The 15622-nt window shown below is 36.7% G+C and overlaps 4 protein-coding genes across 11 annotated transcripts in view; 2 read left to right on the top strand and 2 right to left on the bottom strand.

Moving 5' to 3' along the window:
• LOC129245546 (uncharacterized) overlaps nt 1-10069 on the bottom strand; it is a 65520-nt gene extending 55451 nt beyond the window's left edge. The window contains exon 1 of one of the 7 annotated variants that reach the window (XM_054883760.1): nt 9877-10069. The gene's annotated coding sequence lies outside the window, so the exon portion shown is untranslated. Of the gene's footprint in view, nt 1-111; nt 131-8015; nt 8074-9028; nt 9507-9540; nt 9605-9640; nt 9856-9876 lie in introns of those variants that run through there. The other 6 variants (XM_054883769.1, XM_054883776.1, XM_054883817.1 and 3 more) reach the window with 6 other exon arrangements.
• On the top strand, nt 3121-3733 carry LOC129253414 (E3 SUMO-protein ligase ZBED1-like). The gene is made up of 2 exons (XM_054891776.1): nt 3121-3207; nt 3267-3733. Exons 1-2 carry the CDS (start codon nt 3183-3185, stop codon nt 3731-3733), a joined length of 492 nt encoding a protein of 163 aa, XP_054747751.1. The 5' UTR covers nt 3121-3182.
• On the bottom strand, nt 10069-12599 carry LOC129245595 (uncharacterized). Of its 2 annotated transcripts, none has more exons than XM_054883865.1 (5): nt 12399-12599; nt 11336-11522; nt 10591-11283; nt 10312-10485; nt 10069-10236 (listed from the first exon to the last, which is right to left on the bottom strand). In XM_054883865.1, the coding sequence occupies exons 1-5, from the start codon at nt 12489-12491 to the stop codon at nt 10151-10153; spliced, it is 1233 nt and encodes a 410-aa protein (XP_054739840.1). In that variant the 5' UTR covers nt 12492-12599; the 3' UTR covers nt 10069-10150. The 2 variants fall into 2 exon arrangements, with proteins under 2 accessions (XP_054739840.1, XP_054739847.1); XM_054883872.1 differs by having other exon boundaries at nt 10133-10258.
• Nucleotides 12600-14074: 1475 nt separating this feature from the next.
• On the top strand, nt 14075-15615 carry LOC129245609 (uncharacterized). The gene is made up of 4 exons (XM_054883884.1): nt 14075-14180; nt 14250-14373; nt 14429-15340; nt 15412-15615. Exons 1-4 carry the CDS (start codon nt 14103-14105, stop codon nt 15486-15488), a joined length of 1191 nt encoding a protein of 396 aa, XP_054739859.1. The 5' UTR covers nt 14075-14102; the 3' UTR covers nt 15489-15615.
• The last annotated feature ends 7 nt before the right edge of the window (nt 15616-15622 follow it).

The raw sequence follows: 15622 nt of genomic DNA, 5'->3' as shown, positions 1-15622 counted from the left end.
TAATAACCATTCAACTCAAATACTTTGCTACAGAGTGTGCCCACATTCATACCTATACACATATAATATAATTACATATGTATGCACAATACTTATGTGTATTTAACTCACAAGTTGTTACTCGGCACCGTCACTGGGCTGAATTCAATTATTCTTGTGACAATGGTATCGTTATTTCGTTATTGACGTCGATTGGCTGCGATGCTTATTAACACATTAGTTTTATTGGAATTCAGAACCGCGTATTGCAGATATTACATACATTAGTATGCACAAATATATAAATGCTTATATTCCCACCACTGCCTTTTACTAGAGTATCCTGAAGTAAAAAGCTAACTACTCGGCAAACATTCTGGAGATATTTCGTGAGCAGGTATTTGATGGAAGAAGCCATACTCACTCACTCTCGAACTAAGTAACTAAAATTGCAAACAGACTAATTAGGATGAAATGAGGATTATACAATATAACTCTGGTTTCTCTTGAGTTGACTAGTTCGTTAAATGGTAAGATGCTGATGTATAGGCCGACAATTGACATCGCTATGTTAAAAAACCCACATTTGTACTTCAACTGCAAAGCAAACTGTTATATAGCTCCATCCCCTATTTGTGGTGTGCATCTTGATGTTGTTCCACAAATGGAGGGGCCTACAGTTTAAAGCCGGCTCCAAACGGCAGATATTTTTTATGAAGGGCTTTGTCATGGCAGAAATACATTCGGAGGTTTGCCATTGCGTTCGCTATTGGGGGCCATTGGGGCGTTCGTTATTAGAAAAAACGTTTCTTCATTTTGTTGTTTCACCGAGATTCGAACCTACGTTCTCTCTGAATCCTGAATGGTAATCACGCACCAACCCATTCAGCTACGGCGGCCGCCTGTTACTATTGGTAGTAAGAAGGTTCGGCACGCTGCATCACAATGCTCTATGACCCTTAGTGTGCCCCATAGTGGACAACCTAACCTAAACTAACATAGTTCAGAATACGTTGGTTTGACGGCAGAGAATTTACTGAGTAATTTCTAAAAACGCAATGCTTACTCGTATATTAAAATTCCTTAAAATTATCGAGTTACTTTATACTTTATTTGAATTGTGTACCCGTGCACACTAACGCATTATGGTATTCTTTACTTTGGCCGTAACAAATTCTACATAGACGTAGACATCGTATGTACCTACATATGAACATATGTATATATACCAATGTGCTCACAATGACAACAGCAATTTTTAGGACTTAAACACGTTTTTAAAAAAATTGTTGGAAAACGTTTTTGTGCAAAACGAAAGCATGGTATCATTTCCAGCTTTTAAGTCTATAACTACGTTACAAAGAACAACAAGTGGAACATTTTAAAGAGGCCTGATAGAAATTTGAGTAAATTATGCCCTTTCAAAATTGGCACGTCAGATTTCATGAGAATTCATAAATACCAGAAACATAATGTTAATGCGCGGGATTTTTACAATGGTCGTTATTAGCGTGCCTGAATATGTTCCAAAATCTCTCTAGAATGAAGTTCTGTTGGCACCAACTCTGAATGAAAAGCAAATACAAACGCGAAACACACACGGTTTGAATAACACAGATGTATGTAGAATAACATATAGTAAAGTGTTACAAAAATTTATTCTAAAAGTGGAAAAAGAGAATTATGTAGGTGAGAACAATAATAAAAAAGTCTTTTTCGGGTTCCTTTCAGAATTTATTTCGTGCTGCACATTTTGATTTATTAAATATATATTATTTTAAGAAATAATTTATTAAATGGCGAGAGCAAAATCTTAGGAGTATAAGAGGCTTTTCCTGGGACTAATTTAAACGCTTCGTACATGTGTCGACAAATCTCACTACATACATATATTTGCTTTATTATATTCAAGACCCATAAAATATTGAAAATCGTGTTAAAAAAACAATTCGTGTAAAAAATAATTTTTTTCGTACTAAATCAAATTCTTGTGAAAAATTCGTTCAATAAAGAGAATTAGTTGTATTTATAAATTTCTGATGTTTACGTATTTCTGTTTTTTTCTTAATATAGTTTGATAGACATTGTTTATTTGTTCACCAGTTTTCTTTCGTATGTATTTATTTATAGCATATATAGATATACATATTCATTGGTTGCTCGGAAACGTTAGTTTCGAATGTTTCATATGAAGATAAATTTTTATGTTAAGATCAAGGAGAATTCTGGCAATACTGCTGTTTCCGTGGCGCCGCAATTTAATGGCGGATTCTTATAGAACTCGACAAAAGAAAACGAAATGATCGAGTAAAATTTTTTGATATCTCGCTTAGTTTTCGAGATATTAAAAAAAAATTATAATAATAATCTTCTATAGTATTATTTTAAAACATGGCGCTTATTCTGACTAAACGACAATATGTACAGATATGAAATAAACATCAAAAGTAAGGTTTTCATGAGCATATTTCCGGAAAATTATAAAAATTAAAATTGGTTAATTTGTTCATGAAATATTTGCGTGTAAAGTTATCAAAATTTTCATATTGATAACAGCGATGTCTATGCAAAGCGGGATGACACACAAATATACGCATATACATATATGAGTACGTTTGCTTTGTTTAGTTCTCTTTCTAATGAACACAGCATTGTATACATTTGGATCAGTGCTGTCCAGAATGAAAAATGTGAGTGTATAAGTGAGAACGAGAGAATGGGAGCAGCCCAGTAGGAAATTTAAACCAAAATAAATAAATATTGGATTGGAGTAGAAAATTTTTGTGGGAGGAATCGAAATGCCTTTTGATATTACATTTATAGCCTCCTTTGAACGACTTGTAACATAAAAGGCATTGCAAGTCGCCAAAGGCATTTTCTAGCATAAAAAAGTTTTCACAGGGCATTGTATTGCATACATTAAGCGTCGCAGACAATCGCAGTGTTTATTCGTTGCTGGTTTGCTAATAGAGCTGGGAAAACCATCGATGGCACCATCGATATTATCGATGGAACCGATGGAGTGCGATAAATCGATGGACATTTTTCGATGTCGATATATCGAATTTCTTTTTGGTTCCAACACGTGTGTAAGTAAATTGCAATATATAGTAAGATTTTGTTATTATTAATTTTTTCTGCCTTTCTTTACATAGAGATCTACTTTTATTCTATTAGAGTACCCTGGCAGTTCCTCTGGTAAAATGGACAAGTTTTTGACCTCATCCCGTAAGCATTTTAAAAAGAAACAATTACAGGACAATTTTTAAGAATTTTTTTTTTTTTAGAAAAAGATCATGATACCTCTCCAACATCATCAAATGAACCATCTTGTTCAAAATCTGAACCGGAGCCTAAGCGCAAAAAGTGTATTTCCGCAGTGTGGACACATTTTGACAAATTGCAAACCAAACAACTTGCAAAATGTCATTATTGTGGCAAAGAATATAAGACAAGCGGAAACACGTCCAACTTGTTAGAGCACTTAAAACGGGCCCACCCTCTTGCCCAGCAAGTTAATAACGAAACTACGTCTTCTCAGTTAGAGCGATATTTTACACGGACAGACGTTTACGGTCCAACATCTTCCAAAAAGGAAGCAATTGACAAAGCCATTGCTGCAATGGTCGCAACGGATTTGCAACCATTTAGCGTTGTCGAAGATATTGGACTTAGAAACTTGATGAGGGTGGTGGACCCTAGATACGTCATGCCCTGTCGAAAACTCTGCGGGGCACGCATATTAAAAATATGAACGAGAGTATGACGGAGAAATTGAAGGGCATTCTTGACTCCGTTGACTCGTGCGATATCACAACAGATGCATGGACATCTCGTGCAAATGTTAGTTATCTAACTGTAACGTGTCACTTTATTTTAAATTTCGAGCTTAAGACGGCAGTGCTATCTACAAAGCCACTAATGGATGAGACAAACCATTCAAGTCTAAATATTGCCAACACATTGCGTGAAATATGCGATGAGTGGAAAGTGTTCGACAAACTGCACACCATTGTGACCGACAACGCAGCATCTATGATTAAAGCGTGCGAATTATTGAAAAAGAAACACTTACCGTGTTTTACGCACACTCTTAATCTTGTTGTGCAAGATGCTTTAAATCTGGAAAATGTGCAAAACGTTTTAAAAATCACAAAAAGAATAGTGTCCTATTTTAAGAGTAGCGCTATTGCTTATGCAAAGTTCAAAGATGCCCAAGGCACCGAAAATCCTTGCTCTCTATTGCAAGAGGTCCCTACTCGCTGGAACAGCGCATTACAAATGATTCAGAGAGTGTTGCGGACAAGAGAGCCCCTAACTGGCACCCTTTTAAGATGCCATAATGCTCCGATTCCACTGTCAGAGGATCAATTTCGGATTTTGAAGGACTTGTGCTCGCTTTTGGAACCGTTCGAAAAAGCCACAAAACATGCGTCTGCTGCAAAGGGCGTTACAATTTCATTAATTGCTCCTGCAATTTTCGCCTTATCGCAAAGTTTGGAAGAGCTCCATGAGCAGATGTTAACAACTGTAGGGAGAGAAACTTGCGAGTTTTTACAGAGCAACGTAAAAAAAGGCTCTTCTCATATGAGAATAGATCAGCACCACGCCTTGGAACTCTTCTTGACCCACGCTTCAAAAAGGAGGGTTTCCAAAATCCGTCAAATGCCCAGCAGGCCATGTTGATGTTGGAGGGAGAGGTTCATAATATAATACAGGACGTGAGATCCAAAAATTCCACAGAGGAACTGCCAAGGAATGAGGAGACTCCATTTTTATTTAAATGCATGGCAGGAAAAATAAAAGAAAAAAACAAAAGTTCACGGGCGGACTCAATTATTACCATTTGCCAATATATGGAGCAGCGCAATGCTCTTCGTGACAGCGATCCGCTCCAATATTGGCAGGTAAGTTAAGTGTAGTTTTTTTTAACAACTTTCATAATTGTACTTTCTACAATACAGATTAACAAGGAACATTTATTTGCACTTGGACAATGCGCAATAAAATTCTTGTGTATACCAGCATGTTCAGCTGAATCAGAGCGCACATTTAGTAAAACAGGAGCTATTGTGACGGAACGGAGTGAACGCATTGGCTTTTATTAACAAAAATCAATGGCTACTTTAAAATAACTGTGATATTGGAACGAATTGTTTTTTTTTTTTAAATAAGAACCTCTCATTAGCATTAAGTTTGGAAATCACCTTTTGTTTTGTAGTATTTAAGAGTAGCAGCTATCCGCTGCATAGTAAAATAAGGACCTCTCATTAGCATTAAGTTTGGAAATCGCCTTTTGTTTTGTTTTTGCTTAGAGAGATTTTTGTTTTCGTTTTTTGGACTTAGGACGAGAAGTCACCCTTTTTTTATCTTCAAGTTTAACTTGAAACTATAAATTTTGTTTTTATATTAAAGAACATTCACAAATTACAAGCTAAAATCATTTTAATATATTTTCGATGGAATTAATTTATAAAGGGCTAACTTATAGTAGTTAAATTATACGCTAGATAATTCGTATCGATGATTATAGACAAGGTCATGAGTTCTGATACTTTTGGTTGACCCTTTTTGAATATTTGAAACTTTGTAATATTGAAAAACGACACCAAAATATATATGTTGAATAACTCGTTTAAATTTTCGATGGAACCATCGATAGTATCGATGGTTTTTTCCATCGATGGAAAAAATATCGAGTGGAGCAACCATCGATGGATTCCCAGCTCTATTTGCTAACGACTGAACGATGGAGAGTAAGAATACGTGTGATCAATTGATGTATGGGATGGACAGCACTGATTTGGATTCTCAATAATTGTTTTGTTTTGTTCTCTTTACTAATAAATATGTATTCATGAACATAGTCCCAACGGGTGCTGCGAATTTTTTTCAAAATTTTGTTGTGATGGCAATAATTGGTATGAATTGACAATTGACTTGAAATTTGTCAATTCGCTTAAAACAACGGTAACAGTGCAAATTAGAAAGAGTTTTGGACAGAGGCAAAATAGAATTTATTTTAAGAAAAAAGTACATCCATATTTAATTTTAAAATATGCCTAGAGGACTACCAAGAAAAGTTCGTAGAAGAGTTCCTACTTTAAGTGGAGGAATAGAGCAGGTAAGTAAGTGATAAATGTTTGAAACGTCACGCGAGTTGGCATAGTTGGTAATTGTTTAAAGCGTTGCTCTTTGTGGAAATTTTTTAAATCATTTAAGCTCACAATCAATATGCGTAGTCAAGAACCCGACTATTGTAATTTTCTTTTGCGAATAGGGCACGGCGGAAACGGAAACCTCATTGACTGGGGTTTCCAACCAAATAATGGAATAATATATTAGAAATCGATAATTTAAAAGACCGAGCCATATTATGTCCAAATAATGATCAATGTGCCATCATAAACTCGAGTATAGTCGATATGCTACCTGGTCAAGAGGGCACATATCTCAGCGCTGATACGATTGTTTCACAAGATCAGGTAAGATTCCCTGAGGAATTTTTACACTCCCTCAATTTTAGTGGAACTCCGCCGCATAAGCTTCAATTGAAAATTGGAACAGTGATAATGTTGATTCGCAATTTAAGCTCAGCAGAAGGATTGGTGAATGGCACACGACTTATCATAAAATAAATGCATCCGAATTGTTTGCACGCGGAAGTGTTATGCGGAGAGGCTCAGGGAAGGCGATTTCTATTGCCTCGTATAAATTTGCAGCCGAGCGAAATCACACTTCCTTTTACGTTGAAGCGCCGCCAATTTCCCATTATAATAGCCTTCGCCATAACAATAAATAAGGCCCAGGGGCAAACATTATCAAGGGTGGGGATTCATTTAAAGGAGGATTGCTTTGCCCACGGCCAACTTTATGTTGCGTTAAGCCGCGTTAGATCCTGGGAAAATATACGAGTTCAAATGGGCAATAACGAAAACTTGACGTTGAATGTAGTTAATAATGAAGTAATTAAAAAAAAAAAAAATTACTGATTTAATATATAAAAGTGTCACATATGCTGCTAACTTTCCGTGGGAAAAAAGCCCACCCGATTTTCGGGGGTTACATACTAGTAATAATAATTTTTTCTTCAGTTTCGGTAGAAATCGCCGAGATAAGACAAAATATAGGAGTAAAATTTTTCGATATCTCGTTTAGCTTTCGACCGCGCTTCAAAAAAATAGCCCTCATCAGTCCAACTCCGGCTACGCAATCCACCGTATTTTTGCGTACAACTCCTTTCCGTGTTAAAACCATTGAACCCAAAATTAAAACATCATATGCGTGTATGTAGTAAGGAGGAACAATAACCCCCATCCCCAACATTAACACTAAACTTAAATACTTAATTTTTGTTTCATTTGCAGGCATCCGGCAACACCATACTGTTGTCATTCCAATCTTCTTCTTATTCGCGTTAAAAATTGGAAAGTGACTGTATGGACAAATGCATTTGCATTTTATTTTAATAAAAATAATTCGAATATAAGGATAAAAATAAGTAAAAACACGCGTGGGAGTGTATATTTCGTGAATTTTAGTGAAGTGTTAAAAAATATATAGTGTAATGTGCCAAATTATAGTGAAGTTCCAAAGGGCATTTTGAAGGCAAATAATTATGAAATTATTATTTCCCGAATAGTTTGGAGTTATAAAGAGCGTTCCTTAACACCTCACTAACATCTCCATCAAGTTTCATTAATAAAGACATAATAGTTTGCCAAAAATTGCTCAATATACATTATTCTAAGTTCCAGCCTTTTTTTTTATTCAATATCTCCAAAGCGAGAATCAAAAAATTTTACTCCTTCATTTCGTTTTCTTTTGTCGAGTTCTATAAGAATCTGCCATAAGATTGCGGCGCCACGGAAACACCAGAAACCCCAGAATTCTTATAAGGTGATTGCTGTAGTACAAAAACAAAATTCATATTTATATCCGACTATGGGAGGCGTCCACTTGTTGAGTGAATGTCCGCTTGTTGTTGCAAAAAAACAAATCAGCTACGTTAGGAACATCACCTTGTATGAAATTACCTTGGTTAAGATAGTGTTCTTCTTCTTAAGTTTCTTGCAGAAATTACTCGTTTAAGGGTTTCCACCATTTTCAAAATGTGTAAAATTAAAATGAAATAATAAATATAATATTGGTGTGAAATAAAAAGTATTTTTGGCAGATCTAATTCACAGAAGTTTTTGTACATGTAGTTTTCATAATTTTTAATATAAAAACGCACCGATTATATGCTTGACCGTAGCATAAACGTGGTTTGGCATAAAAGAAGATTTAAAAATTAATTTATAATTTTTATTAACCGATAAGGTACTGCTTCAATACAAAATTTTGCACGCCTTTCCAAGTTATCTAACAAAACTAGTTGTCTTTTTAGGAATGTTGTTTACGATGGTGGTCACAGTAGCTTGAATGGCTTTAAGCGGCTCATATCGTTTTCCTCTCATCGCCGAATAGAGTTTCGAGCACAGATAATAGTCGCAAGGTGCCAAATTGGGTGAGAACGCCGCAACGAAATAATTTAGTATTTTTTGTCAGAAATGCACTCACAGCTCTTGACCAAAGAGTTGGTGTATCGTCGTGCCGAAATTACCATATGCCAATTTCTTTTGTATTGAGCTTACGAACATCCGAGTTTCAATTCAATAATTATGCCAGACAATCTTTTTACGATGTTTCGATGTTTCCTGGATATAATCCTCTCAGTGGATGACTTGGTTTCTCAATCGTACTATTCATAAGTTTGCGTATTATTTGGTATTATTTTTATGCCTGAACTTATGAGTTATACAGCGGCACTAAATTGCCTTGCCCAAAGAGCCTAGCATAAAGAAATACTTGTACGAGTATAATTAAAAAATCTGAGTTCCATTATGTTAAGCCATACACGTAAAATTGGACGAATATAGTATTGTTTTTTGTTTTCTTTTGTGGCGTTACAAACTTCCTTAAACTTTAGGTACGAGATTTGAATCCCATTCGAGTTTATAAATTCTAGCAACATCGATAATCCCAATACAACCCGAAATAGAACTACCTCCTATCAGCAGTTAGCTGTTGCTCCCCTAGAAGTATGCATACACATGTACATACATATGTGCACATATCAGCCACTGTATACATCAAAACAAAGCACAATCAGGGCGTATTCAACAATTCAGATCTATATATGAATACTCGTATGAGGACACACAAGACTACAATATGCTTTCGTGCAGCGTCAACGTATGTAACTTGGTTGCTGGATTGTTAACGATTACACTATTGCACTTAAGATAGTTTCATTCATGACATGAATGAGACACCACTAATCGAAAGCGATGAACACAAAATCTTAACCGCGCCCGCCACAACACTTTAACATTCATCATATTCGTCGCAGATGTGACCAACGACGCTACCGTTCCATCATTGTGTATCACATCGGTTCCGTCATCGTTATACTCCGAGTCTTTTTTACTTCTACAATGGAATTAAATCAAATTGCATAAACAAATAGCAGGAATAAGCATTTAATAATGGTTTGCTGCCGCTTTATCGTTTATTTACACTCGTCTGCCCCATTCACCTCGTGCTACACAATCAAAGGTTCCGCAGTCGACTGCATCGCACACTCTTCCCGACAATCTACACACATATGCATACATACGTATCTTGAATATATAGGTGCAGTGTATTTTGCGATTTTTAACCGAGTTCGTTGAGTTACGTTTGCTGGAGGGGGACGAGAGCGCGTCAAGTATCCGTATTTAGTGGGTACACCTTAAACATGTATTGCCCGAACGACCACAAATACACGCACACACAGACCCACACCCAAATACACAAAGATTCAGTTTTATTTGTATACACTTTTCTGTTTTTTTTTTTTAATTTTTTATTTACTTGATTTCTTCTAAATTATCCGCCGATTGTTGAGGCCCATGTCTTTACCAAACCACTCTCGCGTTTGAACTGTTTCTGATGCCCACAAGCTCGCAAGTATTCAGCATTGCCGAGCAGCTCCAAAGTTTGCGCTAGAATGGAGACCTCTCCACAAAAATAAGCACTAACTTTCGGTATAATGGTTGCATGTGTGTATGTAACGTACGTATGGAGATAGATTGAAGAGCGCATGATGTTGCCAGCTTTATTCATGAACTTCGTTGCTGGATAGTTTCTACAATAAAAAGCTCTTTTGCTTAAGCTTAAGCTTTTTTGGGGCTGTACCAAATTGTTGGGTTGTGTTCTTATCTACTGTAGAAACTTGAAATTAAAAGTAACCACACTAAATTAATTAGTTAAAAAAATCAAACTTATTTTGAACTATTTCTTGCGTACACCAATCCCATAGGCATCCATCACTTCTGACACATCCAAATTCACGAGGATACTTTATACAGTATTCCTTTAGGTCCACGAAAGTACATTGGCTGTTGGGACACTGGTAACGATAGCAGTAAGGGGAACATTTTTCGCGGCGGTTACTTTTGCATCCAGAGCAGTCGAGTATACCTACAAATGCGAAAAATATTTATGAATGCATGTAATGTGTGCATACGAAAAAATGATTTGTTTGCCTACAAAATGTCACTATACTGTGCATTCAAGAATATTTACTTGTATTATCGCATTCGAATGTTGAGCAGACCTTCAGTGGTGGATTTGGTGGCATTACTAAAATTGGTGGATCATATATTGGCTCCAGCACCCGGAGATAGATCTTGGGGTGTGAACATAACTTCGCATCGCATCGCTTTAATTGGTGGTTGAAGCAAACCCACCTTTTGCCGTATAACTTACAAATACGTGGTGTAAGAATCGTGCAACAAATACCTTGCGGAGAATTCTTTGATTGCGGTGGTGGTGTTGTTGTAATCTGTTTAATGATTTTAGACGTAGTCGTTGAGACAGAAATTGCTGGCTTTTGTGTAACATAGCTGTTTATATTCTCCTGAGCTATTATGCCAGGCCTATCATGAGCTTCATTGATGAATACATTTTCGATATCAAGAATCGTGGTAATATAACCCGGCTCTTGGCAACGCTGTTTGTGCCAAACTGTTCCTTCAGGACATACAGGTTGCAAGCATTGACCTTGGTAGTATTCACCCATCGGACATAGTATTTTGCGACATTCATTGTCTGTCAATACTGAGCCTAAGGGACAACGTGTTATTGGATTTGGAGTTGGGTCCGATCTCTCCGTTGTTGGTTTTGGTTGAAGCTCTATCTCAAATGAAGGATCCATCCTGAAATGCTCGCATGGTGGCGGTACTGTGGGGTAGCAAATCCCACTAGAAAAATAATACCCTAAAATGACAAGTTCAGTGAAAACATCAAAGCATTTCTTAGTTTGAAAAACCTGTTAAACAGTTGTTTGAATTTTGAATATAACATAGTCCATTCATTAAAAAATATCCAGCAGGACAATGTGGAAGAACGTACGGCACACACGTGTTGTTCTCATCTATATATCCTCCTTCGCATGTGTTGCGGCACTGACCATTAACGTACACCACACTGCGTCCATAAACATTTATCTGAGAATACTATAAAAACGAGGGTGTTTTGTTTATTGAAGAAAATCAACATTAATATATGGAACTTTGCTAAGGAAGTCGTGACAAATCATATCGTGTGGTAAAAGTATAAATACCGCCAGTTGCAGATTTATGGGCAGATTCAAGATGTACAGTGTAATAAAATCGCAGCAGTTGGTGAAGCTAAGTTTTACAAATAAAGCGCTTCCAGCAAACTTGTCAAACTGGGAAAATGTCGGAAAGTACTTTTTCCCGGTACAGGCTACACATTGCGAACACTTGTCCGTGAACATTTATCCGCATATGTGAAATTGATATTGAAGAAGCAGGTTAAAGACATTAATTAAGAAATTAATTGATCCTAATAAGATGTATTGCGGTTATATTTTAGGAGCTTCAATCAGAAAATCCACACTGCACATAGCCTTCTATAGAATATCCAATTGCTTCAGTATAAAAAATAGCAATAATGCTAATATAATTCACATATTTTAATTAAAAGAACTTACTTGAAGGGCACATTATATAATCGCAGTCAAACTATGCAAAACATGGCTAATCGAACTTTAGGGACCGAAAAACAAGCAACAGTACATAATATTTAATATTTGGTCAAATAGGAACAACAAAAATATTCCACTTCAGACATGAAGTGGCTATATAGGACGATACAAATAATGATGCCACTTTAAATATGTTTGTTTGTTTATTTCAGTTAAGTTACCCCACTTTTTAATCTCTTGTACGTACACACAAGTACTACCTTGTCTTATGTACAACAAAAAAATGTTTGCTGTTTATGTACAACAAAAAACGGATACTGCTTATCTGCCCCTCCATTTTTACTAAAAGAGTTTAAATTCTATTCTTTTGTTGTTCACATACCAATGTGTGATTATTATTGGCATGGCCCACTTTGTTGCCGGAGTGCACAACCAACAGGTATAAAAGGACTACGGTTCGATTCCTCAAAGTCATTTCTTTATAAAGTTCCTTGTTAGGATTTCCAAAAGTCTGTACAAAACTCTTTCTCACTATGAATTGTCCGGATCCTATGTATTCAAGTGTTTTTGAATTCTAACTGGCACGTTCTGTCACTATCTGAAATATTATACAAACTGTACCAGTATTTATTGCTTTAAAGTGGGACATTTGGTTATCATCGAAACTCGAGAATATTGAGAATAGAAACGGCAACTAAAGCTCAGACGAAATCTAACTGATTGTACGAGTATATTATGGGGCTTTCAATAGGGGCATAAACATTTCGTATTTACTTTATATACAAATGAGCCCTTAAGCTTTTTATTTTATTTATTTATTGTTTGGCCAATGAACAATATTCGTAAAGACTATTTACAAAAACAGGTCAAAAATAAAATATGAGATTAAAATAGTTCACAAACGAGTCGGCGATAGAAACTATAATTAAATCGATATTCGAGAAGTACTGAAATATAGCACCTGTAAGTGGTCAATGAAGTTGGTTTCGCGCCATATTGAAAAAATATATTTGACCACAATTGGATGTGACACCAATGTTATGCGGTTTGCCCCACACCACATAGTTTATCAAGCAATTGATTTACTGAAAGGAAGTTTGCCAATCGCTTAATCTCGACAATGGCTTAGTTGAATGGTAACCTCTTGGATTTCTTTTTATGAGTTATCTTAAGCCATTGGTTCACGCCAACACGCCAACAAGATTAAAGGAGCTCAGGAACAATAAGGCATGTGATATCGGCCGATATGTATGGAAAATTAACTCCAATGGTTCAACTAGTGCAAACGTGCTCGCGTTTGCCTGAGAACGATATCGAATTACATTTTTAAATTGGAAAAAATATCACAGTTATTCTGTGTTTTATTTACATTAAAATGTTGTTATGTCCCTATTAATATGTATAAGTTGTGTTCGCGAAGCTGATAGTTTTTGATAACTGCAATATGTGTGAATGTACGAGTATTGTGATTGGTCGATCGCTTTTTAATAGTATGCGTATATTTGTTGGTACAGCGCCTAAACTATACTATGTATGTGTAGAAGTTCGTATGTAAAGCGTGATCAGTTTAGAGGTATCGGATTTTAAATTGAAATAAAACAATGAAAATGCAAATTGATTGAGTAATCTTTAATGTTTTTGTGTAGAACCATTAATGACATTTATTTTTTAAAGACCATCCCTTTTAAATGTTGGCCGCAACTGCGTCGTGATACGGCTTTTCGTAATCACCACTTTTGAATGACTCGCTGGTCCGAGACGAGAGATAAATCGTTCACCGAAACGATTTTCGTAATACAATCGTACGATTCGTAAACGTTGTTGAGGCGTAAGTCTTTGTTTGACAGTAGTCACACGTAATCTGCCCAAAAATCTCTATTGGCAAAAGTACCTCCAATCTGATCACCCTTTACATATGTATATAATTATGGAGATACAAAATTTTCTGGCTCTCAATCAGAGCTTGAGGTTCAAGGCCTCTCAACTCGATGCGATTATACGCCGATCACAGATCCGTATTATAGGGTACTAAGGAAGCGTGCCAGTTCCAAATTGAATGTTTGTGCCATAAGTTCTGACCAGCACTATGTCAACTTCTCAATCACTAAGGATTTCCGTAATTATTTCAATCGTGTTTGGACATATTCTTGGCGTCGTTTCAGTTGTAAGAGTTTTTAATTTGGGTCCAGTTTGTTAGAACTGGGAAATCTTATAAGTTTTTCATTAACTACAGATCTGTCCTCAAGGGTTTAACGACTTCAATGGGTCTTGCGTACCTCAGGTGACGTCATGTCCGGAAAATTTTATTCTCATGAATGGGATGTGCTTTCCAAATGTTCAAGGTTCATGTGGTGAAGGTAAAAGTGTGAAAGTCTTTAAAGTTAAGTGAATTCATAGTGATTGAGTTTACAGGGGAAATTTTAGCAAATGGAAAATGTTGTACTCGTCATTGCATCGAAAGTTGTGTAGGTTGGCTACCGTGTGATTGTTGTAAGGTCTCGCTGACGATTGTTCCAAAGATACTAGAAGAAGCCAAGGTGGCATGCTGTCCTCCGATGATATGCGCACCCCAGATGAAATTTTTACCTCTATATCCTAGTTTCGCCATTGTACCCACCATCCCGCCATGCTATCCAGCCTCTACAAACGTGTCAACAGGGTCCACGACAACACAATTATCCAATCATACCCCACAACCTCAAACAGATACCACACCATCAACACCCCCAAAAGAGAATATATTACCACCCTCCCATCTTAAAAATTGTCCAGCTGGTACCATTGAAGTTGGTGGAGTTTGTCGCCTCATGTATTGTGGCAAGGGAATTTTTCAAAACAAACGATGCATACAAATGGTGTGTCCTGCAGGCACTGTCTGGACCGGCATAAAATGTGAACCTCCAGAACCAGTAACTCATTCCTTGGAGTTCCATAACTCGGTGCATGTGTATCTTAACCACTCAGATAACGGCGTTATAATTAACAATGTTAACAACTTTACATTCAACAACGCTTTTCAGTTAACATCCGCAGATAACTTACTGACTCCCTCATGTGATGATATATCCAACTGTAGTAACAATACTGTGCCTGCGACAGCCAAATGCTGCAATGTATTCACACCGCGAATTTGTCGAAAGGACAATATTAGAGGTCGTTGGAAATGCTATAGTCGGCGCTACGTACGCTGCGGAGCATTTTGCATAGCGCCGACAATTTACTTAAAGCCATCGCGACCGCGCCAGGGTGATACGTACCTGGTAATGCCACCAGGAAATGGCTTCGAATATTGTCGTCAGCTAAAAAACTGCAGTGATAGTGCAGGCGAGTGACTTGGATGCATGGTTATTTTCGAGTTATTCAAAATTAAATGTCTAATGCTCTGGATCTTATAGACCCCTATGATTGTTCGGGATGCTCTGCCGGATACCAAAAAACATGCTCTTCTTATTGCTACCGTACAACGTGTTAAGCACGTGCGTGCTCTTTCTACGACCAACAAGAGTTTTGCTCAATTGCCTCAGGAGGACCTGGATGCCAGGCAGAGGATGGATGTCTCGACTATTGGTGCTCTGCGGAACTCAAAATCTACTAATTGTTATTTGG

The sequence above is a fragment of the Anastrepha obliqua genome, chromosome 1 (assembly GCF_027943255.1).
Source record: "Anastrepha obliqua isolate idAnaObli1 chromosome 1, idAnaObli1_1.0, whole genome shotgun sequence".
NCBI lineage: Eukaryota > Metazoa > Arthropoda > Insecta > Diptera > Tephritidae > Anastrepha > Anastrepha obliqua.
This window is presented reverse-complemented; position numbering and strand designations above follow the sequence as displayed.

Coding starts and splice junctions, on each gene's coding strand:
- LOC129253414 (XM_054891776.1), top strand. CDS start 3,183: ATGGACAAGTTTTTGACCTCATCCC. Junction 3,208..3,266: donor CAAGTTTTTGACCTCATCCC/GTAAGCATTTTA, acceptor TTTTTTTTTTAG/AAAAAGATCATGATACCTCT.
- LOC129245609 (XM_054883884.1), top strand. CDS start 14,103: ATGTCAACTTCTCAATCACTAAGGATTTCCGTAATTATTTCAATCGTG. Junction 14,181..14,249: donor TTCTTGGCGTCGTTTCAGTT/GTAAGAGTTTTT, acceptor CATTAACTACAG/ATCTGTCCTCAAGGGTTTAA. Junction 14,374..14,428: donor TCAAGGTTCATGTGGTGAAG/GTAAAAGTGTGA, acceptor TTGAGTTTACAG/GGGAAATTTTAGCAAATGGA.
- LOC129245595 (XM_054883865.1), bottom strand. CDS start 12,491: ATGACTTTGAGGAATCGAACCGTAGTCCTTTTATACCTGTTGGTTGTG. Junction 10,486..10,590: donor ATTCGAATGCGATAATACAA/GTAAATATTCTT, acceptor TCGCATTTGTAG/GTATACTCGACTGCTCTGGA. Junction 10,237..10,311: donor TGGATGCCTATGGGATTGGT/GTACGCAAGAAA, acceptor TTTAATTTCAAG/TTTCTACAGTAGATAAGAAC.